At 51.6% G+C, this 24,520-nt stretch overlaps 2 protein-coding genes across 2 annotated transcripts in view; both read right to left on the reverse strand.

The window, feature by feature from the left end:
• CAPN5 (calpain 5) overlaps window positions 1-24,520 on the reverse strand; it is a 46,601-nt gene that overhangs the window by 5,076 nt on the left and 17,005 nt on the right. The window contains exons 3-11 of the mRNA XM_080576367.1: window positions 16,562-16,693; window positions 6,211-6,419; window positions 5,250-5,442; window positions 4,535-4,728; window positions 3,570-3,647; window positions 2,607-2,802; window positions 1,657-1,779; window positions 943-1,139; window positions 476-597 (exon numbers count right to left, since the gene is read on the reverse strand). Of these exons, the coding sequence (XP_080432493.1) occupies window positions 476-597; window positions 943-1,139; window positions 1,657-1,779; window positions 2,607-2,802; window positions 3,570-3,647; window positions 4,535-4,728; window positions 5,250-5,442; window positions 6,211-6,419; window positions 16,562-16,693 (1,444 nt within the window). The remainder of the gene's footprint in view (window positions 1-475; window positions 598-942; window positions 1,140-1,656; window positions 1,780-2,606; window positions 2,803-3,569; window positions 3,648-4,534; window positions 4,729-5,249; window positions 5,443-6,210; window positions 6,420-16,561; window positions 16,694-24,520) is intronic.
• Window positions 6,426-16,552, reverse strand: OMP (olfactory marker protein). The gene has a single exon (XM_080576371.1). The coding sequence runs from the start codon at window positions 12,296-12,298 to the stop codon at window positions 11,819-11,821; it is 480 nt and encodes a 159-aa protein (XP_080432497.1). The 5' UTR covers window positions 12,299-16,552; the 3' UTR covers window positions 6,426-11,818.

Below are 24,520 nucleotides of genomic sequence, written 5' to 3' on the forward strand. Positions count from 1 at the left end.
CCTTCATGGCATGTGATAAATAACGTGAAGACTACAGCAAACGTTACCCTGTACCATGGCTTGTCTGTCCTTCCTACTACCAGGCCTTTAAACATGATTGCTGACTTTTACAACTGCTTGCACTCAGGAGGAAAGCCTGGAAGATTATAGAACCACTGCCAAGGGCTTTTTTGGGAGGCTTTCCCAAGAATCCTAGCCAACAGCTTAAATAAAACAGCTCCCATATCATGTCCACTGTAAGAAGTGAGATTGATTCTCCATGGAGATTCTCCATGGACTTTCTCTTCCTCTGGCATCCGAACCAGACACTTTCATTGAAAAATGATGTGAGGATCATTTATCCCATATGGATATTTACCCATATCATAAATCCCAGCTACCTACCAGCCGGTGAAGCCACCTGTGTCTTCTCCCCCTGAAATGACCACCTCCCAGCTGCTCCGGGACTACACGACAGGCAGAGAAAGGCCATTACCTCCTTGGGAGTCCTGGTTCCTGAGCCCAGCTGCAGCAAGGACGTGGATCTGGGACACCACCTGCGGGTAGCCGCACATCCCACTCCAGCAGGTGTGCGGTGGCTCATCCAGCGTCAGCTCTCTGTTGGGGAGAAACGTGTAGCCTTTGAGACGTGCCCAGCCTCACCTGATGGGCAGGCCAAGGAGTTGTCTCCAGCAGGATGGAAGGACTATGAGCCATCCACTGCAGGACTCTGCTCCCTACTCTGACCTCCCTCTCATCCCAGGGTTGAGAAGCTCTCCCATGTCGCACTTAGAAGCAGAGCGGGAACTTTTCTGTAAAGAGAGCAGTAAAGATGCCCTTTCTGTTGGCCACCATTGCAAGGAAGCCATGCAGCAGCTCTGGGCAAGACTTTGGCCAATTCCTGCCATAAAAAGCACAAGGTTTTCTCCAAATTGCCAGTTCCTCCCCATCACCGCTCCTTACCGGCAATCTGAAGGCACATCTGTGAAAACCCTGAGAAGGAACTCGCCCTCATGTCCAGGGTCAAACGTGGTGGGGATGATGACGTAGCGGCCTTCCTTCAGGTCCGTCCTCAGGAAGACGCTGCGGGAGTTGATGTAGATGGAGCTGGCCACCTTCTGCTGCAGGGTGTGCATGCGGTAGGTCCTGTTCAGCTCCACCTGGGCACAGACCACAGTGGGACAGTCAGCAGGACAGCACCGAGGGAAAACATCCCGGTGTCCAACTGGGGGGAAGACAGCAAGGGCTGATCCCACAGTGCTGGGAGGGCTGGAATTAAGAGAAACGGCAAAGTGGTGCCAAATAAGCTGGATGGAAAGTAGGCTTTGATGTGGCTCTCACAGCTCTGGTGGCTTGTAAACTCGTTCTTGTTCATTCCAGCTTGACACTGGAGGCCCACCAAGCTACATTTGAGGGTCAGTCTAGCAAATTTCAGCATTCAGAGGTGACAGACTAACCATTGCCTTTAGCATGGAGAAACTTTCTGTGCTGTCACTCCTCACTTCTAAAATCTCTCACCATCACTGGAGGGGGGCAGGCTGTGCTGAGGACACCCACGGGGGCACACAGAGTAATGATTAAACATTATACCAGTGCTCACGCAACACTGGGGTAGCACTCTGCTACTAACAAATTTACTGAGAGGATTCGGGTTAACATGCAGGATCCACTGTCTACCTTATGGATATCAAAGCCTATGGCCAAGTTCTCTCCTTTGCCTTCTTTGCGACTGGTTCTTTTTGGCTTCTGCTGGATGGAGATCAGCACTTCATCTTCCGCCTTCTTCACATCAAACACGTACTGGAAGCAAAGAGAGGAAGGTGAGGAAGGACACTAAGAAAAGGAGCACTGGGCATGGGTGGGGGTAAGCCCATCTTTGAATTGCTCTGCAGAACCCAAGGTGTCATGATGAAGCCTTATACCAGAGCATTTCATCCCTTGCAGTCTGCCACAAGTCCTCATATGAGGCATGGAAGTAGGAATTATGTTCACAGAGACCTAAAAGAAAGGCTAATAAAGAGCTGGGAGCTGAAAACAACTCTCCCACATTCTTGATGACAACTCCTGCAATGGACAAAAGCATCCTTTATCTTTGTGTTAGATGAAGGACTTAAAAAAATGTGTCTCATGTTACACAGAATCCCAGTTCAGAGCAAGACGGAAAAGCTTGATTAACCACACAGCAGGGCCTTTTCTGAAAGCCCAGCTAGAAGAAAATGGCCCTACAGACTGCATCTGTCCAAGAAAATTTCACAGTGTCAAGGTCTGAAGAAAGAAAATGGGATCTGATCATTCAGGCATCTAAATAGTTGGAAAGGGTTCCTGGCCTTGTTTAACTGGCATCAGCTACCACAACTACCCTGTGGCAAAGTTTGCTGTTTGCTTGTGCCAAGGTGCTCTACACCAAGCCCATGGATGTAGTTTCCCTATTAAGAGGGATAAGGTTAAAAGAGTTGGCCTGGATGCTGGTCATGCTGTGCCCAGGGGTCTCAGCCTGAGAAAGGTCACCTTAAATCTACTGGCATAGAGGTCTGGCAGCTGTTTTGGCCTTCTAGGTCCCTGTAGGATCTTTCAACCCTTGGAAGCATGTGTGAAGGCTCCAGAAGGTCCTACACTACGTGACTCACCTGGGGGTTCTGCAAAAAGGTGTTCTTGTGGTTGATACAGCCTCCGCTGCGGTTCTTCAAGGGGTCTTCACTTCTGGTCCATGCCCCGTGGAGCACTGCCTCCTCCCAGGTCTTATGGATGCTGAGGTAGGATGTGTTGATGAGACGGCACTTGATGATGTCCGTGAAGTATTTGCAGAAGTCTTCAAAGGTCATCCTAAGTCAGAAAGGACAGAGTTGGGTTATGCTGCTTTGTTCCCCTGAGCAGTACGTTGCAGGGAGTTTCCTGATCACCTGTTAGAGACTGTGTGTGGGTAGCCTCTGATGGCTGACACCAGCAAAGAGGTGGAGATACCTTTTCCCATGCAGTAAACAGTTTTTTGGTTCATACAGAGGAATTACATGTTTTGGAGTGGTGGAAGCAGAGCAGTTCTCTTCCTCCATGGATGGGTACACGTGGTATTGAAATGTGTACCTGGTGAGACTGTTATGATCAACAAGTTTCCAACTGAAACTGTTTGGAACCAGCGTGATACTGAGCAGCTTGCAATCCTAGGGTCACGGCCATCCAAAGCTAATACCTGCGGGCTCAATTAGGAGGCTTCACTAAAGATCCTATGGCTTGGAAGGCTGTTTGCTCTGGATGGCTGGTTGCATGGAAATGGAAATTGTGTTCAGCTTTGGGCCCCTCACTACAAGAAGGACACCGAGGCCCTGGAGCGTGTCCAGAGAAGGGCTATGAAGCTGGTGAAGGGCCTGGGACACAAATCCTGTGAGGAGCACCTGAGGGAACTGGGGGTGTTTGGTCTGGAGAAGAGGAGGCTCAGGGCAGACCTTATTGCTCTCTGCAACTGCCTGAAAGAAAGGTGTGGGGAGCTGGGGTCAGCCTCTTCTATGATTTTATGATTCTATGACTCAGATGCTTCACAGAGTGGGAGGACTCTGTGAGCATAGCCCATGGCAGCAGCCCCAGGAGGGACTCACCAGAACTCTCCATCGTCTTCCACCGTCATCCCCATCTTCTCTCTTTCACTTTTGCTCACTTTCTGCCACTCCTCAGAGCTGTGGGAAGAGAGCAGAATCATTACTGTGAGGGCAAGGGGCAACAGAATTCAAGGGGGTACTTGGCCTCAGAAGGATCTGAGGGGCATGAAGCATATATAAAGCTCCAGCCATGCAACCAGTCCCCACACTTCTCTGGTTAGCTCGTCTCCCAGACATGGGGGGAGTGCAGGATGGCTCAGAGAATCATAGAATCACAGAATCATTAGGGTTGGAAAAGACTTCCAAGATCATCTGGTCCAACCATCACCCCACTACCAATGTCACCCACTAAACAATGGCCCTAAGCTTTTACTTCCTTTCTGACCAGTGGAGCTGAATCCAGCTGGGTGAGATTTTGGTGCAATTACAACCCTATCAGTAAAGGATAACAAAATGGATAATACCAGCCACAGCCTCTGGTTACACCAACCCTTGGTTATTCATCCCATCCCATCCCATCCCATCCCATCCCATCCCATCCCATCCCATCCCATCCCATCCCATCCCATCCCCAGACATCACAGCAGTCAGCAGTGGTAGAGGCTGACTCTGCTGGGTATTAGTTTGGCTGGAACAAGACTGGGAGTGGAAAGGTGAGGTAAAACCATCCTTCACAAGAGTGAAAATGCCAATGATTTCAACACAGCACCCATCAGAGCCTCAATGGCAAGGTCTGCCAAGCTCATCCACCCTCCTCTTGTGCTCTTCAGGGACCCCAGGGCAAAAAATACCACCACCCCATTGAAATAGTAGGTTTAGGACATTGGTTGAAGCAGCATCCCACAACTGCTTGTACAACGTTATCTTATTGGTGTAGATATAGCCAAATTGTTTCATGCCTCAGGGCCTGCTCTACCCCAGCTTTTACCAACAAAAAAGGTGCTACTGCTGCCTGTCCCACTCACGTGTCACTCCAAGGTCCGTTCCACTCCCGCTCACCCCACGGGTTCCGCATGCGGATCATATCCAGCTTCTCTGACTTGAAGAAGGAGAGCAGGCCGTGACCCAGGCGGACCTTCCTCACGTCTGTCACCGCGTACGCGTGGCCCTTCACCAGACCGCAAGCCAGGCGGGCCTCCATGTCAGCCGCCGATGTGGCCTGGGCAGGGGACACAAGGAGAAGACACCGATGCTCAGGGAGAGAGAGAGTTGCCTCCGCAGAAGTATCAGATGTTGTATTAGCTACTAGATCCTTTCTCGTCTTCACCTGTAGTGTGAGGTTTCTGAGCTCCCTTAATGTCAACCGATAAAGCTCATCCTATTGGTTATACTGGGACAACTGGCACCCAGTGTTTGTGGAGAAGTCTGCACACAGACACCAAAATGCTTTTTTTCTGGAAGTGAATCTTAAATTTAAAGTATTTAAATGGTAATTTAATGCTAAGTATTTAAATGGTAATGGTATAAACCTGGGTTCGTGGACATAGCAATGAGGAATACATATGGCTGGATCCAGGCTTGAGTCTCTTTTTTCTACTTTTTTTCCTGTAGATGACAAAGTAGGATCCCTTGGCCACAATTTATCTGATTTATTTTAGATATCTCCAGCAGGGTAAGACAAAGAGCACCCTAAAATGCCTGTTCCCATGAGACCAAGACCATGCAGGCAATATTGCTTACTTTGATGGAGCAGCTGATGAGGCCTCCCCGGTTGTGCACCTTCAACACACGCTCAAACAGGAGGTTTCGCTTGGCTTCATCGGTGATGTAGTCCCCTTCAGTCAGGTCAATTGGTTCAGAGACCCCACCAGTAAAGTCTACCAGGGCATCTGCTGTGTTCCCTCCATCCAGGGCCTCATAACAGCCTGACAGCCTGAAAGAGGGTGAGAGGAATGGCACAACAGCATTGGCTTGGCATTTTGAGAGACCTGGGACAATTCTTGAGGCAGTGTGGAGAACAGAAATTTGTAGGAAGTCCTTCAGTAGGTGGAGACAGCAAAAAAAAAGATGGATGAAAAAAATAGGATCCGTGCTGTTTGCAGTGCTTTTGAAATCCCAGGGATAGGCATTATTTAAATCAAAGTGGAGTTGGAGGATATTTTGCTCTGAAGGTAAATCAAGGTTAGTGAAGGGTTTTTCTTCCAATTTCTGTATACCTGAGATATGTCCCACTCCTCCCCAGGAAAGCTGCTGTTTTGACAAGACATCTGTTCCATCTGAGGCTAAAGCAACCTCAAATTGTTAAGTTCCAGTTTTTGACTAGGCCTTATACACAGAAGGGGAAGGGATGAGGCTGGATGTGGAGACCATGATCACAAATATGCCCTAACAGCCTCTGGTCTGCTTCTGATCTAAAAACTGATGCATCCCCTTGAAGAAAGGATTATCCTCAGCTCATACAGAAGCAGGAAAAATCACATTGCCTCCCCATACCAGTGCCACCTCTGACACTTTGTTAAGTAATGAGCCGAACTCTGAAATAATCACCTACAATTCCTACTTGGCATCAGACACCTGTGGAGCCCACAGCATTTTGTCACTACAACCATTTTCCACCAGTATAAGCCAACTGATGAATGAACAGAGAGGAAAACCATGGTGTGCAGGTCCCACTTTGCTCTGCAACTGCCCAGGTACCTACTTGGCATAAGCTTTCTCCACCAAGGCGCACCAGAACTCGTTCCTGGAGTTGGAGTGGCAGTAGATGAGCTGGTTGTGGAGTGTGGGCAGGCGGTCATCTATGACCACGTCCAGCCACTGCCCGAAGCGCCAGAACTGGAAGTGGAAGATCCCTGCGTAGCTCTCCGGTTTCTCGGGGTTCCACTCCTGCTCCTTCCAGTCCGGGATGACCTGCGTTCAGCACGGGGAGGAGACAGAGGGGAGACGTGCACCCAGGTTATTCCCTTTTTTGTTAGGTTTAGTTCCCATCCCGGACCTAATGAAGACAATATCAAAGATAAGGAAGAATGTGAGGGAGGTGGGCTTGCTTACAGCATATCCGGGCAATATTCTGGGCCTGGCTCTTCCAAGGCAGACTAGATTTGCAGCTAAGGATCTCTCACAGCTCTGTTTCTGTTATACCTCTCCTTGGCCTTGTTCTTATCATTTTACCCTGGAAATCTGCTGCCATCTACTGCTGCAGACAGGCTTTTGGAACAGCAACCTTTTTTTTTGTCCTTAATCTGATTAGGGATGGCTATTCTTGGGAAAGTTTTTACAATAGAATTGAACAGTTGGAAGGGACCTACAAAGATCATCAAGTCCAACTGCCTGACCACTTTAGGGCTACCCAAACGTTAAAGCTTATTACTGAGGGCATTATCCAAATGCCTCTAGAACATTGACAGGCATGATCTCATTGATGGCTATTCTTATGACCAAATTTTTGTGAATTTTAGTGTCAGAAGGGTACTGTTAAAATCCTTCTTTGGTCCTCTTTCTTGATTCTGGTGTGATTGGACTGTCCCAAAAGCAAGTATTGTACTCAGCTACTGTGTGGTAATGAACAGGGAGCATCACTCTGTGTACATCTGCTCTACTAAAGAAAAGTGGGAGAAAGCAAGATCCCATCACTGTAGGGTCCTCATTCATCCCTGGTAAGAGCTGCTATAGTTATCCAAGCAAGCACAGGGAGATCATAGAATTATTAAGACTAGAAAAGCCCTCCAAGATCATCTGGTCCAACCGTCCCCCTACCACCAATGTCACCCACTAAACCATGTCCCTAAGCACCACGTCCAACCTTTCCTTGAACACCCCCAGGGACGGGGACTCCACCACCTCCCTGGGCAACGCGTCCCAATGCCTGACCGCTCTTTCTGAGAAGAAATGTCTCCTCATTTCCAGCCTGAACCTCCCCTGGCACAACTTGAGGCCATTCCCTGTGTTCCTACCACTGGTTACCTGTGAGAAGAGGCTGACCCCCAGCTCCCCACCCCTTCCTTTCAGGCAGTTGCAGAGAGCAATAAGGCCTGCCCTGAGCCTCCTCTTCTCCAGCCCAAACCCCCCCAGGTCCCTCAGCCGCTCCTCACAGGACTTGTGTCCCAGGCCCTTCCCCAGCTTCGGAGCCCTTCTCTGGACACGCTCCAGGGAAAAGAAGGACCAAGGTGACAGAAACACTAAAGCAGTTGAGGGGTTGAGGTAGTGCAGGTTTGGTGTCATGGCCATCGGCACTGTCAGTGGGACAAGGCAAAAGTGATGGGTAATTGCCACAGTCCGTAGACTTTCATGTCTGTGAGCACAATCAGACAGAAAATCCACCCAACAGCTGGGCCAGAAATTGATACAGCCATGCACAGCTGCTCCTTTTCAGAGGAACTGCATTTTGTTTAGAAACAGGACAGAGACACACAACAAAGAGTTTTTGGTGAGGGTGAAGATAACATGCTCCTACATCATGACCAGGGTGGGCTGTGAGGCCCTGTGCAATTAATGGGCTCGACAGTTAACAAGTACTGACTGGTGTAGCTGTGACTGACCGTCGACTCCTTCACTTCTTGACTTAACTGCTTCCCACGTGTCACGACCTAAGAGATGAAAGGCCCTAGTGTGCCCATGGGGACAATAATTACCAGAGCATGCTCCAGCACACCTAAATAATCACTGCCTGTCCTGTGGGGACCAGCTGTAAGTGTTGGGGTGGGACAGGACAGGACACAGCTATGGGAAGAGGCTCTTTAGGAAGTCCCAGGCCATGGTGAGACCCCAGCACCAGGCCTTGGCCCTGGTCCAGCTGCTGGAGCCTTGTGGTTTTTGGTGGTTGCAGCCACAACTGCAGAGAGCCCTCTCTTTGGACAACCCCCCCCAGCTCCTTAAATACCAGAAATGATCCAGCCCAGGACTTTTATTGCTTCTCGGAATTAAAGACAATTGAAATATTAACAACGCCATCAACTCCCTGAGCTCACTGGCACTCTTGAGTTGTCTGGATCAATAGAAGCGGAGCAGACAGAGCCATGAACAAGAGCCACTTTTGGAGGGTTTGGTGTTTTCCAGGAGTGCTAATAAAAGATATGCCCCAGACTCCCTCTGGGACGCTGCCAGGGAAGGTCAGACCATCAGTCCCCATCGATTCCCTCCTGACTGGCGCTCATGCTAATGAATTGTCATAGAGGGCCATTGTGCTAATCAACTCGCTATTAATGTGGGCTTAGAAATGATTACAGCATTGATTAAAGGCAGCTACCGAGCCAAAGCTGGTAGCTGCCACTTCCAGCTGGCTGGTTCTGAGGGCTGGCACTGCCATCAGCGGTGGCAGAAGATACTGGTCCCCCACCGTCCTCCTCCACCTTCATATGGGGACAGTGCTGAGAGCATCCTCTGCTGCTGGTGGCATCAGGAGCTGTGGTTGCACTGTGGTTGCAGTTTTTACACTGACCAGAGGGAAGATGAGGGTCCCCCCATCTCCTCCACCCACTGCCACGGGTGTCTGTGGCCATGGACTGGCATGGTAGGGCAGATATCTCCCCAGATATCACAGAATCACAGAATTGCAGGGGTTGGAGGGGACCTTGAAAGATCATCGGGTCCAACCCCCCTGCCAAAGCAGGTTCCTATCTCCATCCTTTCTCAGAGGACTCTGGAGAACATGGCCTGGACCAGGGGTCCTGCTGAGTCCTGGTCTCAACTTGGTTGTGTTGAGGCACCGAAGGTGACATCTCTTCATTCACACAATTCTGCTGCTTTTTGCTTAGGGGCTCCCAAAATCTGGAGCTGTGACACTTTTGTAGGATACATTTACAGGGAAAGGGCACAGAGACAGGTAAATTGGGAGCCCAGAAACACCAGGTTCCAGATCTAATTTGTAACATTTCCCTATGCTGGTTTAGGTTTTTTCTTATTTTTCTTAGGAGTGGCTAATTAAAAGAGAAGGCACCTGTGACCCTGGAGAAACATCCGTGACTAGAAGAGGAATTGGTAGAAGTTCTGCTGGGAACTTGCCAGCTGAGGAAGGGGAGGGAGGGACCCTGCTGTGCTGAACAAACCAAGATGAAATTCCCCTAGGAGATGGGACAGAGTGGTGTACCTGAAAGCCCTTATGGGCTGCTGAAACTGTGTGGGGTGAGTCTCAGCGAGTGTTATAACGTGGATCATCTGCACTATGGGAGAGAGAAATCAGAATGCCCCACTCACCTCCCACCCCCAGCTCTGGCAGAAAGGTGAGATCCACCTGAGGAGCATTTTTCCTCCTCCGCCCAGTTTCAAACCCCTCCACAGACCGACCACAAAATGTTCAATTAATGCTTCAAGAGATAAAAAGGTTAAAGTTCATTTTACTTTTCACAAGAGGAAAAGGTGCTCAGAAATACCAACAGTGACTTGGAAATTAGTGGGTTCTGCTTTGCTGCATGCAGGACTGGGGCAGCTACCAAGAAGGGCATGAAGAAAACACACACAGCCACAGTCCTTACGGGGAACCCTGTTGACTAGGCTTTTATTCACTCTGGTACATCAATACCAAGCAAGGGACCTGCTGCAGGAACTCTACCCAAGCAACCAGCAACGTAGCGATGGCGTGTTGTGAGACCTGGCGTGCAGAAACCCTTTTGGAGGTTGACAGTGAGTCCTGTTATTTGGTCTGATGTGGTTTGCAGTCAGGAGCTCTGCTCTGGGATGTACAAGGTCGGGTCTCCTGTAAGAAGGTCTTCTGGGACCCTAGAAGTGGGTTTGGCCCACAGTAAGTCCATGCTATCGCCAAGCAGAGATGGATACCCTTTTACCTCTCGTCTTTGGGTCCAGCATTTCGGGGTCTAAAAAGCAACAACAGCTTCTCCAGCAGAGCCCATGGCATGGCTGTGGGATCCAGTGGATACTGAACTCAAAGCTCCCACCATTTCTCCAGCACGTAGCTTGCTGAAATCTTCCCGTTTGTCTTCCCCTCTCTCTGACACAGGTGGTGTTTATCATTTTATAAGCTGTCATTGGGCTGGGGAGGACATGGACTCCAGCATCTCTGGAGGCTCAGAAGAAGAGCTTGGACTCTTTTGGGATGGCCCCCACAAATCATTAGGGCATGGGTATGAAGCCTTCTCATCCTGGCTTTCCCATCACCGCCCTCTCCTCATATACATCAGGAAAATCTCCGTCCATACCTTAAGGAGTGCTCGCTCACATTTGGGTGCAATCCTAGCAAAACCTGCAGGACCAATCGTAATAATACTTGACTCTTTCAAAGCACATTTCCATCTGTGGGTCTCAAGAAAGTGCACCAAAGTATCCTTCGCTTTCTGGTGGAAGCAAAAGGCATGTCCAAACTTAGCAGTTTATCCACAGTCATTGGACAAGCCAGACACATCTCCTGCTCCTAAACTTCCAGAGGTACTCTCTACCCGCTCTGCTCCCACGACCACCCAGGCACCAGTCCCTGCCTTGGCATTCAGAGAGAGGAGATACTGCCTTTGGAGGACAGCAGCAGGCTCCTAATCTGTGGTCTGTGAAGTGCTCTGCGACCTCACTGCTCTCCATAGATGCTCGAGGATAAATATATTACTGGGTGTTTTGAGGCCACAACAATGCACAAATTGGCTTTGCTGCAGGGGACTCCCTGCTGGCTCAGAGCTACAGCCTGCTCTGAGCTGCTGGCTCACTTGCTCGGCTCTGCACACACATGCCTGCTCCAACCCTTCCCAGTACCAAAAATCCCCAGGCAGCACAAGGTGGGCGACAAGCTGAATCCCACCTCCCCACTTGGGCTTCACGGCACGGCGAACCTCCACAGGACCAGTCTTCATAGACATTGAGCAGCCACAGCCACTGCCAGCACTCAGCATCCTTGCAAGAAGTGCTCCATCTCCAACATGCCCCCTCTTTTGGATGATTAGGGTGGAAACTGGAAGCCAGGGCTCTCTCCAGGTTCGTAGCGTGGCAGGTTCTTATTCTTCCATCAGACTTTTTGTATCCAGGTGCCACGGTTGGAGGGGTTAGGGAGACAAATATTTCCAAGCCAGCTAAACCCTGCCAGTCGGGCTTGGTGAATCCCAGCTGAATTCACTTATACTTAGGTAAACACAGCATGGATCATCCTCCCTCTTTCCCATCACTCAGACAGGCGAGAGCACGTTTTGGGAATGTTTCTCGGGGTGAGGGGCTCCCCAAGCACCAAGCTGTTCTCCACTTTTTTTGTGACGCCATCCTTCAATGAACAACCCCGTAAAAGCAACAAAGAACTGAACGAAAGAAAGGAAAAAAAAAAAAAAAAAAAAACGAAGACAGAAGCATAGCTGGAGCAAGAAGGGCCAGGCAAAAGGGAGTCAGGCTTTAAAAACGATGGAGCCCTTCAGCTGAGCAGGTTCAAGGCCGTCGGTGAAAGCGAGGAGGAAATACATCACCTTGCGGATCCTGGCCAGCTCCACTAGCCGCTCCCCAAACTCCTGGGCATCGGCCTCATTGCACTCCACTTCCTTGGCCCCCGGCTTCTTCCAGAAGATGCCCACGGGCTCCAGCAGCTGCCGGTTCATGAGGTGGGTGAGATCGGGAGTCCAGTGCTGGGAGGTGCCGGTCACCGTCACCTTCCCACATTTCTCCAGCTGGATGTCCCAGCGGAGGAAGCGCAGGTTGTGCTGCCGGAGGAAATCCACCCGGTAGACGTGCTCGTTGGGCTGCAGCAGCTTCTCGCCGTCCTGGGGCCTGCCTTTTTTCTGCTGCAGGCTCTGGACCCTCAGTCGCATGCAGCGGGTGAGCTGGTCATCGTGGACGAAGGGCAGCTTGAGCTCGCCCGCCTCGGCTGCCATCTCCTCCGCGGCTCCTCTGCTCCGTCCCCGGCACCGTTTGGCTCCCAGATAGGACACGCAGGGGGGAAAAATTCTGGTGGCCCTTCTCCACCGCGGTCCCAGCGGTGCTAGGCAACCCGGGCCGGTGACGCAAAACGCCCTCGGGGGCTTCCTCTGGGTGCCCTCCCGTCTCCTTTGCAGAGCAGGAACCGATGGTGCCGCTGTGCACGATAATCTATAGGGAAGGGATGTCTGATGTCAGCCTCCCTGGCAACCTCCCTGACAACCGCTCCAGCAAGCTGGAGCAGGGCTCGTTAGCCCTAAACGAAGGTGCACAGCCAGGACAACCATCCTGCAGGTTTTGGCAGCGGTGGTTTTCTCAGCACATGGGTTTTTGAGATAATCTGGGTTGTAGAGCCTCTGGAGGGGTCTGGTCCAACCCTCTGCTCAAAGCAAGACTTCACGGTTAAATCAGCATCAGACTATGACATGCTGGAAATATTTCCTTTTTCCCTTTATTTCTTGTAAAGGGAAAATAATAAATATTTCTATTTCCCGTGCTACAGCTCGTGCTGTTGAGTTTTCCTCTGTGATTGTGCTTGAATTTGGCTCTGTCTGGTCTGCATCCTCCCTTTTGGAAGCTGCAGACAGCAAAAAGCTTCTCCTTCATCTTCCCTTCTCCCACCTCTCTCAGCGTCTCCTTGCTTGCCCTGTGCTCCAGCCCTGACCTTCTTGGTGGTCTCCTTCAGGCGGTCTCACTCACATCTTCCAGTCTTCTGGAGACCCCCAAACTGGACACCGTGCCCAGATGGGGATTCACGAGTGCCAGATGGAAGGGAAGAGTTTCTCCTGCCCCGCTGGCTGTGCTCATGCCAGTTTGTCCCCATGTGTGGTTGTCCTTCATCTCTGCAGGAGCTCAACTTTGACTCATGGTCAAGCTTCAGGACTCCGTGTCTTCTTCTGGATGGTGCAGGTGGCCCCACATGATGCAGCAGGAAGCCTTGGGGGACACCAGCACCTCAGCATAAGTCTGCCTGCCCTCAGATGGACTGGACTGATGCTGGAGAGGGTGCTCGTGTGTGGACTTCACCTTGGTGCTCCCGGGAACTGGACTCGGACACAGTCTGGGTGTTGCAAGACCACTGTGCCTAACCTGGGATCCCTCATTCCTTAAAAACTGCTGGGCAAGGTTATATGGGGCCCACCGGTGCTCTGCTGGTGGGTCCTCCAGGCAGAGGAAGGGGGGTTCTGGGTAACGTGTTCCTCGTTGCAGGGTGCTGGGTGCCTCCAAGAGGCTGTGGACCCCAAGGAGAGGTGCCACGCCGAGCCATGACCCTCTGCCAAGATGCACCATGAGACGATGGCTAACCCACCATCATGGTTTTAGGAGCATCATGGAAAAGGCCTGACTCCTGCAAGTGTGACCTGGTATCTTTGGGGTAAAGTCACTGGTTTGGACTCTCAGAGAGTCCGGGGTTTCATCACAAAGCTTCCGAGGGAACAACTTACAGTGCCGTGTCCTTTGGTTCTCCCCATCCTATTTGTGACTCGTGTTGGCTCCTGCCACAGGATGTGTTTGCAGGGCCCTTTGGGAGCTCAAGCTGTGTTAAATGAACTCCAGGAAAGTGCTTTTCTAAACTTTTTTTACAAAAGGCACTGCCATCACTTGGGCTATGTCACACAATTCAAATTCCAGAAGAAGTCCCCAAAAAAGACCACCAGAAGATGCCCTTCACCAGACAAGTCCCAGGCACCAGGAGCCCAAGCTGGGACATTTTCCTGGGATTTCTCCTGTACTCACCAGTCCCCTATCGCTCCTTAAGACCCTGAGAACAGAGGCAAAGAAGCTAAGGGTTACTATTTGAAGGGGCAAAGAGAGATCTGAGGAAACCAGCCCCTTCTTGCTGTCCTCTGAGCTTTTGCCTCACTTGTTTACGAGCTTTAAAACACCTTCAGCACCAGCTATTGAACCAACCCTTGGGTTTTACAAGTTAAAAAATGCCTTCAGGTAACCCTGGAGGCCTTTCTGAGCTGAGCTGCGTGTGGCAGTGCCTTGTGGTCCTCGGTTTGTTGGATCTTTTACCCTCAGATCCAACACTGCCCTGGAAACATACGGGAAGGGAGCAGGAGAGCAGGCTAGCTGGTGATGTAGAGGGGGCCAAATCACTTGGTCTCCTGGTTCCTGTCCCTCTGCTTTGATTTCTTTTCAGAAGAGCTAGATGTGTCTGAAAGACCACAGTTGACATCTAAAACCATGTAGAGGCAGACAAGGCTCAGGAAATTAGAAAACTGCTCTCAATTCACTTCCAGCCCCTAAGTCCCACCCAGTGACTCAAACAGCATGGGCTTGATGGGGAGGAGGGACACGGAGGGAGCCTTGGGGTGACGTGGGTGAAAGTGTGAATAAAGTCATCTCTTGGTAAACATCGGGGTGTGTTGGCTTGTCCTGTTCCCTGGAAGAAATCCTCCTTCCCAGCACTTGCTTGTGTTGGGAGGAAGAGTTTCACTGCATGCAGTGGAGCAAGGGACACATGGAGCAAGTTACATCCTGGTGTAAATCAGGATTACATTTTCTAGGAGCAGTGGGAGACCTGGACTGATATTTCAGTGATATTAACACCTGCATCAGCATCTTTCAACTCCTCCCGAACTCCGAACCAGAAATATTTTGGTGTCTAATGACAGCTGAAGAATTTAGCGTTTGGCTAAAGGGGTTAATCTGTGAGCTTGACTTCTCCCATTGTGCTCTAAAAGTTGCTGCTGCTGCAGTTTATAGCCACACTCACTCCTTGCAGGGCAATCTTCATCATGAGCTCTTAAAGGAAATGGTGAGCAAGGGTCCTAGCTAATTCAGAAGTCTCCAAAACCAGAGCCCTGCAGTGAATGCCACAGCAAAGTGAACATCCCTGGGCTCGGGGAGAGGATCACAGCTTTTGGTTTTGCTGGAAAACAAACCTTTCTGACAGAGAGCAGGATGCAAGGAGGCAGGTAAAGAAGAGCCTCTGAGGGTTAAGGGCATGGAAAATGAGAAGTCACAAACACCCACAGCAAAATCTCCAAGGGAGGAAGAGCAATGCTGCTGGCAAACCGAAATAATGAGGCGTCCAAAGGGACCTGGCTCCTGTTTGGTTGGCGCCTCCCAGGGCAGGGCTGGACGTGAATGGTGAGCGGGGAGGACAACTCGCCCTGGGGAGGAACAACCCAAACAACGCCTTGCACCACACCAGTAACAACAGCCACGGCTGGCACAACGGCCACGAATAGGGGGAAACCTCACTGCTTATCCAGGAGCCAAAAACAGCCATCCTCTTCCCATATAGGAAATATATATAGGAATATATAGGAAAGACTTGAATTTAACAGAAAGCAAGGTTGCTGCAACAAATTCCCAAGGTGGAGCTCAGTGTTTATGACCACAAAAGCCACCCGCAGCAGCAGAGCTGATGCACAAGGTGGAGGCAAAACCTTTGGGTCTGCTGCAGTAGGAGGCTGTGGGTGACCCTGCCAACCCTACAGGGCTTTGGTGGCTGCCTTTTTGCAGTAAAAGCTAGAAAAAGGGGCTTGCAACTTGCTGGTCTCTTGTGCTAGGATGAGACTCACCTGTACCAGGGACTGAGGGCTACGTTTGCTTTGCCCTTCATAGGATTTACTTCTTCTGCCACAGAGGACGTGGTAGAAATGAGCGCAGGCTGGCCAAGACACGGCACTGAGCACCTCCTGCCCCCCATGGTCTGTCCCATTTTGCAGCCCCTGGCGCTGCTGCAGCTCCTCGGTGTCTTCCTGCCCCGTGACAGAGCAGCAGTGCTCCCTTCCATCCGTGGGACACGCCGGGGACACACACTTTGGAGAATAATACCCCTAAATCAACCTACCTGCCCCAGCGCAAGGTGGCTCCTCACCAAGGTGGGCACACGCTGAGCACCCAAAGGGGAAGCACCGTGGGATGAGGGACTTCCAACACTGCAGCTGAGCAACCTCATTTATTTATTTATTTATTTATAGGTTATTCTGGAGTGGAGAGGGTCAGATTTGGGATCTGGAAGGACAGGATGGGGCATGATTCTCTTGGTTATGGAGAAACTGGCCAAGAGTTTGGCTCAAGCGTGACGTGGCTGCGGTCACGACCGCCGAATTCCCCTTGAAAAATACTCCTTTCAGAGAGTTTTTTCACCCGATCAGTTTTTCAGGGCCTGAGGCATTCCTGAAGATGCAGTTTTTGAGCCAGACAAACACAACACGAGGGTGTTGCAGACAAGATTTCCCCCGGTGTGGGGCACCGCTTACCTTCTGCCACAGAGACTCGCGGGACGCCAGGGAGGAGCAGGCAGCCACGAACCAGCAGTTTCCGACCTGGCCCTGGTGTAAGTCGTGGGAGCTGATCCCGTCCACAAAGAGACGGGGATCGTCGCAGATTTCCTGCGAGACAGGAGAAAAACACCGGGTAAGTGAGGGGACGGGGGAATACAGAGCAAGGCTTCCTGGCAGAGGACCTCGTGCTCTCCGCAGGACACGGGCATGGCACCAGACCCCCTCCCCGGGCTGGTTGTTCTGTTCCAGCATCAGCACAGCTCTGCTATAATTATCCCGGCAGATAATGGTACATTTTCACATCACTGCAGCCCCAGTGACCCATCTCCTTTTGTAAGACCGATTGTTGTTCCTGCAAGCCCTCCAGCAGCTGATGTCCAGGCTTTTCTCCCTCTCACTTTGCTCCAGGGACTTTCTGGTGGAAGGCACTGGGAGCCGAGAGCATCACCCACAGCCACGGTCTCAAACACTAGGGCTTGGGGATCCACCCAAAAATGAACCCCTGCAGGACTAGGGAAGAGCCAAGCGTTTAGAGGAAGAGTTACAAGGCCCAACCCAAGCAGTTCACCCAGAGAAGCTCAACGCAGACGGTGGGCTTAGCCACGGGTCCCAAAAACCAAGTGTCCTCCCCCAGGAGGTCTGCCCTCCTGCAGATGGAGAAAACGTGGTGATCCGAAAGCTTTGTGGCTGGAACAGAAGGATTAAATCCTCGTCCTACCACCAAAACCGGTGTGGTGCCACTTCATCAACCCGGTTTGGAAAGCGATGTTCAGCTGGGGGCTGGGAGCGGACGGGGAAAAGAAAACTGGCAGAAACTTTCCCACTTTGTTACTCTATCTAATTTGAAGGGGGGAGAGGAAAAACTCATTTTCCTTCTTTCTCCATTTTTTTCAGGTTAGCTACACCCAAAGTAACTCCAGTTCCCCCAGCCTTTGCACATGAGGACTCGCATTGCCCCTGTTCCTCAGAGGGAGGATCTGGTGCTTTGTAAGCACCTCCTGCTGTTCCCACCTCACCCAGCCAGCACCGCACACCTTAAAAATAATTCAAGCTTCATCCGGACACAAACTGGACAGGATCACACCCAAGGGCTGGTTCCCTCCAGGCTGCAGAGTTGCAGGAGGTTGGGATAAGCACTAGAGGGAGGCAGTCTGACAGCAGCTCAGCCAAGAGGCACCTGCACTTTATTTTTCAGCATCTCTGAATGCAGAGAGGGGTGGGAGAGGAGTGGTGGTGTTTAGTATCAGGATTAACAGGAGTTATCCTGTTTTGTACCACCGAGGAAGCAGCCAGCAGCAGGGGATGCCTCTGCCCTGCCTGATGGTGGTGGGGGTGTCTGAGATCAGCTCTCAGAGGTCCTTAGGGGGCAGGGGCACCAGGTCTGAGGACCCTCAGGGATATTTAGGCACATTGAGAAGGTCTCCCTGAGACTTCTCTTCTCCAGGCTGGAGGGTCCCACCTGTCTCAGCCTCTCCTCTTGCCTCAGGTGCTCCAGACCCCTCATCATCAGCTTGCTTTAATGCTGTGGAGCTGCCCCCACCAGGATAAGACTCATCCATGGCTCAGCCTACCCCAGAAGAACTCCTGAGGTTTCCTAAATCCCTCAAACTGGAGCTTCCCAGCATTAAATTACCTGGGTTTTTCAGTTCCCAGAGAAGCTGCGGAGGTCCCACTCACAACACACGGCCCTGGTCATGACCATGTAGCCCGTGACTCATGGGGACCAGCAGGAACTGGGTCAAAAAAAAACAAAACAGGGCAGGCATTGAACTTTGCTTCCCTTTTCCTGCCGATGGAGCGGAAAGAGATAAAGGGCTTGTCCTGCAGATAGGTGAAATTACAGGGCCTGGCGTTTGTGTGTGCAGAGGGAGGAGAGGGGCAGGGATGCTCTGACCACAGAAGGTCACCACCTTGCTTTCATCCCCTCCCTTCCTCGCAGGAGACAGAAACCAGGTGAGCAATAACATTTACACAGGCGGGGGCTTCTCCCAAAAGCAAACACGGGGTCATGTCACCCTCCCAGCACCGGGACACTGAAAAAAACAGGGCAGCACACCCCCCGCGCACACCCTGGGGACTTTGGGGCTCAGGCATCAGCCACCCCAAAGCTGTGGCAGCCACAAGATGGTCCTGTGGGAGGGCTTTGATTTATTGCTCTCGACTCCACTTGGGCCATGAGAGCCATCCTCACATCTTCACCCCTAAGGACAGCCTGGTCTGGAGCATCCCAAGGGAACCCAGGCGCTGTCCGGGCTATGTGCCCTCCCTAAAAGTGGCTGCTGAAATGGCTGCTGAGCTCCAGGCAATGAAATATAACTTGGAGAAGGGTGGTGCAGACGGTCCTGTGGACCTGTAGAAAGGTATAGACAGATAACACAGGGAGGGATGAACTTAGTAACTCCAGTTCCTCATGATTCACATCCTCCTGCCCACGTCCTTCCTCCTACAGGGGACATGGGGCAGAGGTGGACAGCAGAGATGGGGGCTGGAGAGGGCTTTGAGGTCCCTCTCGATGTCAGGCTGGTCGCAGAGGTAGCAGGGCTGGCTTATGGGAGGCCAGGATGGATCCGGGCCAGTTTGCTCCCTCTGGCTTTGGGTTACTGAAATCCCTTGGGCGGGGAGGGGTGGGGGGGGAATCAAGATCTGATCATTGCACTTATCTTGCATTTGGTGGTGTAATTTTGCCTCCCACCAAAAAGCACGTGGCTTTTTCCTCTGCTCTCCCTTTAAGTACTATTTCCCCCAAAACACGTTTTCTTTCTGACTGCAATTAAACCAGAAAATATCATTCCTGTCTCCAGCTAGTCCAATCCCACAAAAAGGGCAGCAGTGAGCAAATCGCCCTCTAATTGGTTTTATAATTGGCGACTGTCTTATTATAAATGCTTCCTGGTGCAGATTTCTGAGCTTTAGGCTCACTGGGGATCTGGAGCATGTCAAGCCAGCTGCAGGGAGGGAAAAAAGCTGGGGGGGGGGGGAGGGGGATGGATGACAACCACGTGAGATGCAACATCTGCTGCACGCCAGGATGGGTTTTTGCTAACGAGATTTTGCAAGGAGCAGCCTAGCCTAATTGCATTGCAGGGCCGGGGCGCAAGAGGCTGGCTGCGTCGGGAACAATGCTTTCACTCAGACTTGCAAAATCAGCAGGATAATCTATTAACGTGGCTGTGCTTCCCCCTCCCGGGTGATGGGGAACCAAAGGGACCTTGTGCCACGAGCGCCGCTCCCGCAGCCATCCCAGCACAGCGGGCGGCTGACACAGAGGTCCTTTTGGTTCCCTTCGGGCACCTACCCTGGGATGCGGTTTGGCAAGAGGGCAGCGACACTGTTTAACAAGACTGGCACCAGGAAAGGGAATGGGGTGAGTTTAGAGCCCCACGAGTCTTTGTTTTCGTAGGGATTATCTTTTCCTCAATGGCTCAGCTTCACGCGCACCACAGTTGGCGATATTTACACCCTGTAAAACTGCTCGGGGGCGGTTTGCACTGCTTCAGTCAGACATCCCTAATCCCCTGGGAGTTCCCCAACCTGTATGTTATTGCATCTGTTATCAGCTCCCACCCCACAGGAAGGGAGCACCCGCAGCAAACAGGGACGTGCTTGCGAAGGGAGGCACCAAAACACCGCGCTCCCCACCAGCCCCACGACTCTGCCCATGCACCTCTGCTCCAAGCCTTCTGTTTTGGCGACAGAAAGGGTTTCAAACAGGAGCGAAAGGTCAGTTTGCAGGTTTAACAGCCCTGGTGGGGCTCGCCGGTGTTTGTTTTTCCCAGGATCCAAAGTACAAACGCAGCAAGGAGATCTCTGTTGAAGCAAGGAGATGCAGAGAGACGCGATGTGCCGTGAGAGCTCTGCACCTCCCGGGAGAAGCTGGAGATGGAGAAGGAGCTCAGTGATGGGAAGGAGACAGAAACAAGTGCTGCATGCTCTGATCCTATTCCTGATCCTGCTCCTATTCCTGCCACCCGTGCTCTCCAGGGACGTGCTCTTGGGAAGCCTCACCATTACTCAGTCCAGGGCTTCTTTGGTCTCCACCCAGCCACGGCTGATGCAAAGGCCACCCCAGCCCTGCTTTTGGCATTTCCATTCCCTCAGACACAGCCCTCCCCAGACTGCCTAACAGCGAGCTGTTCCCATGTGTCTGGTGGTGGAGACACCAAGAAGATCTTCAGAGCTCAGTAGGAAAGTCCCCACATGCCTCCCTGGGGAGTGGGATGCTCAGAGCAGTGAGATGATGTGGCCCAGGTTTCTCTGGCCAGAGGCAGAAGAGATCCCTCTTGGTCCCTCTTGGTCCTTCTTCATCCCTCTGGCTCCCTCTTGGTCCCTCTTGGTTTCAAGTCCCAGAGCAGCATCGGTTCCCACCATGAAGGACACAGTGGTGGGACATGCTGGTGGGAGGAACGAAGCAATTCAAGCAAGCTTTGCTGTGAGAAAACACAAGATCTGGGGAAGAACGATCCAAAAAGGCCCACTTGTTCCAAAGCTATTGTGAAATCCTGGGGCGAGCTCAGCTGCACCATTTCTGCCTCCAAGGGACACAATTCTTGTTTGGCACATGTGTCTGCCCAACCCTGTCCTGCCTGAATCCCAGTTGTAGGCGCTCACAGAAACCCAATTTCTAAAACACAATTTAAATCATGCAGTTTTTTTTTTTTTTAATTTTAATTACCTTAAGAGCCAAGAGATGGAAAAAGAGAGAACCCAAAGCTGCAAAGGAAAATTACCTCCGCCCTCCGCCGTGTGTATCTCAGATCAAAACCTCTTAGCTACATTTCAGCAGGGACACCTCCCACGCCTGCTTGGGCCACACCGTCCCAGGGCTAGGAACTGCCCCGTGGTTTGTGGCTGTGTCATTTTTACACCTTGATCCAAGAGCAGGGCTTGATCCCACCACAGTCCAAATTAATCACTAATCAAGGCGATGATGACGAAGAGGTTATCGCGAGTTTAAGCTATTTAAAGAAGTGATTTCTAGCCCACACCTATTCTGGTTATTCATCCTCTGGGTGTAGCTCTGCAAACACAGAAACCTGCTTTATGTGAAAGCCATCCTCCAGAAACACAGACTGCGTTTAATGACCCAAGTGACTCAGCAGAGACCTTCCTGTGAGGCCACAGCCAGGTCATGAAACTAGGAGAGTTCACAGGGCTGCCAAACCCCAGCAAACCCCTGCAAACCTTGCTGCTCAGCAACATCAGGGTTTTCCTCCCGAGCTGCTCGATATTCCCAGTGCAGACAATCCAAAGCATTTCCAGATGAGACTTCGAAGCGATATGAGTACACCATCTGCAGCTCCAAGACAAGATCTTGGCCAAGCTCTCCTGGTGATGGATGAGCCTCCACCCAGCCTCACGCCAAGGTTTACATGGGCTGTAAACAAGCTGATCCTGCCTGTGGTTAGACTTTTAGCTGGTTTCTCCCATCTGTTTACATTTTCCATCAGTAATTCTGGTGTAACTCCATCGGTCTTGCCAAAGACCCAGAAATATGGAGATATGAGACGCTTCGTTTGGCGGAGATCAGGCACCAAGCCCCAAAACTGCATGTGGTGGTGCGCCAGAATGCAGGTGGGGAAGGATGGGCGTGGGAATGGGTGGGCAGCTCCATCCCAAGCAGCCCACCCCCCCGTGACAGTGTTTCACACGGGTCTAAAGGACTGCCTTGTGCTTGGTACCTTCACTTAGGACAAAAATTCCACCCAACCAAGCCTCCCTGCACTAGACATTTCACTGTTTTAATCCTTGCAGGGCTCTGGGGCAGCGTTTGCAGAGTCTCTGTGATAAATAATGTATATCAGAGCAGAAACGGTGCTGTGCCACTTACTGTCAAATTGCATTGGGGTTTTATTTTAAAAAGGGACGACTTGGAGACCTCAGTCCTCTGCACAAATCAGTCAGACGGCGTCAGTCCTTTGGCAGCAAGGAAAGGACAAGCCCTTGCCCTGGGGTGTTGACAGAGACAGATGCTAGATGCTTTTTTTCATCCCTGGTCAACCCCTCGATGCTCCTGGATCCAAGAGTCCAGGGTACACTGAGCAAGGCAAGAAGGAGAGATGATGGAGAGAGGGTTTGTACCTGCGTCTTCACAGGCTTATGTATCCCTCTGCACCGACCATAGATGCATTACAGGGTTTCCGTGAATTAAAACAGAACGGAAATGCAGAAGCGTGATTTTCTCAGCACACACAAGACCCAGGGGGTGTCTGCTGGAGCCAACCCACTTCTCACACTCACAGATTGAATCCCAGAGGTGGGGACTGGCCTTTACACCAAGCGACCCCGAGCTGTGGTGTATTTTCCTCTCCTGGAAGTGCTTTAAATAAAACTGGCTGGTGCTCAGAGGAAGCGGCTCTGCTTTAGTTCAATGGGAAGTTCATTCGAGGAAGTCCCGTGACCTCTCGCTGTGCAGAAATTCAGCCGGCACATTGCCTGCAGGTCCCTCTGGCTTCTGCCAGACCAAGGAAACGGCTCCTTCTCTGCTCCAGCTGCGGGGTTTCATCCTCCCTCCCATGCTTCCTTTTATTTGTTTCTTTCTTTAATCACTTACGGCAGCTGCTGATGTCAGTTTTGCCGCACCCAGTGTTTTATTTTCCTTCTGCAAGAGGCAGCACTGCGCTGGACCAAGCTACTTTGCAAGGGCTTCAGTGAAAGGCACTTGGGTCAGCAGGACCTGGAGATGGAGCTCCCTGAAGCCCCATTTCCTCTGAGGATGCTCAGAGGAGCATCAGCAGCTTGTGGAGAGGCTGTGAGCACCGAATTACCCTCGAGGAGGACAGCAATGGGGCAAGGGTTGTCCTCAGAGCACAGCATCAGTGCCGAGTGGCTTTGCTTTCCCTTAGCATCTGCCTGGCTTTGGAAACACACAATCGAGATGAACTCTGGCATCCAGCTCTGAAGCTGCCTTATCAGCCGCCAGCAAGGCACCGAGGGCTGTTAATTTGAGGTGTTTCATGCATGGATGGAAGCTGGGAGGAGGACGAAGGGGAGATGAATTGGCATCTGCACTGAAGCTGTCGCCTAGAAGGGCTCGTGATGCTGGCGGAGGCAGGCTGGGTGGGAACAGTCATGCTCCTCCACACCCTGGTGCTCCAGGACGGTGTTTAGCTACAAAACCTCCCCAGAAAATCTCCCTGTCCTCTTGCAAGGAGAGCCACCTGCCTTAGCTGCCTCCAACCACCAGAAACCAGGCTGGATGAGGCCTCGAGGGCTCAGCAAACAAGGTCCCCTTCTCCCATGGCTCACCAGCAGGGCAGCACCTCCGAGCTTGCACCGAGATAAAAAGCTTGGGATTACCCAGGGCACAGCCAGCTCCGTACCTACTCCACAGACCGAGCATGCCTTTCGTGCTCCCCAGAACCAAATCTGCGAGGATTTGCACCATTCCCTCCCGGGGAGCTCAGAGAGGGCAGCAGATCCCCAGGGCTCCTTTCCGTGCCACCCTCTGCTACCGTCCTCTTCTCCATCACAGCTACGATAACGTCTAGCTTCTGCAGGCATGCAATCGCATTAAAATGCAGGCGATGAATCTAATCTACTGATTTTACCGTCGTTTTTGCGTTTATGACTGTGTCCTTCTGAGGCCGAGGAAGGAGCAGACTCGCTGGCTGCTTTCTTATCGAGCGCTGCCCATGCCGGGCAGCTTAGCACGGGGGCGGAGAGGGGGAGCGTGTTTGTGCAGAGCCCGGCACCGCGGGAGGATGTGGTGAGATCTGCTGGAACGGGTCCAGGGTCAGCATCGAGTTCGGTGAGAACTGAGAGCTCTTCATCATAAATAACAGCAAAAATGATCTCAGCCTGCCTCGGCGGAATCAGTGAACGGCGCTGACTTACAGCTTAAAAAAAGGAGGTAAGCGCAGAGATTGCATTAAAAGGTGACCAAACCTTTTGCTGGCGAGGAGCAACCAGACTGGCAAGCAGCTCCTGGCTTTACAA

Source organism: Anser brachyrhynchus, assembly GCF_964034855.1.
Source record: "Anser brachyrhynchus genome assembly, chromosome: 1".
In the NCBI taxonomy this organism is placed as follows: domain Eukaryota; kingdom Metazoa; phylum Chordata; class Aves; order Anseriformes; family Anatidae; genus Anser; species Anser brachyrhynchus.

What these genes read in the sequence shown, in the direction of transcription:
- OMP (XM_080576371.1), bottom strand. Translation starts at nt 12,298, where the DNA reads ATGGCAGCCGAGGCGGGCGAGCTCAAGCTGCCCTTCGTCCACGATGAC.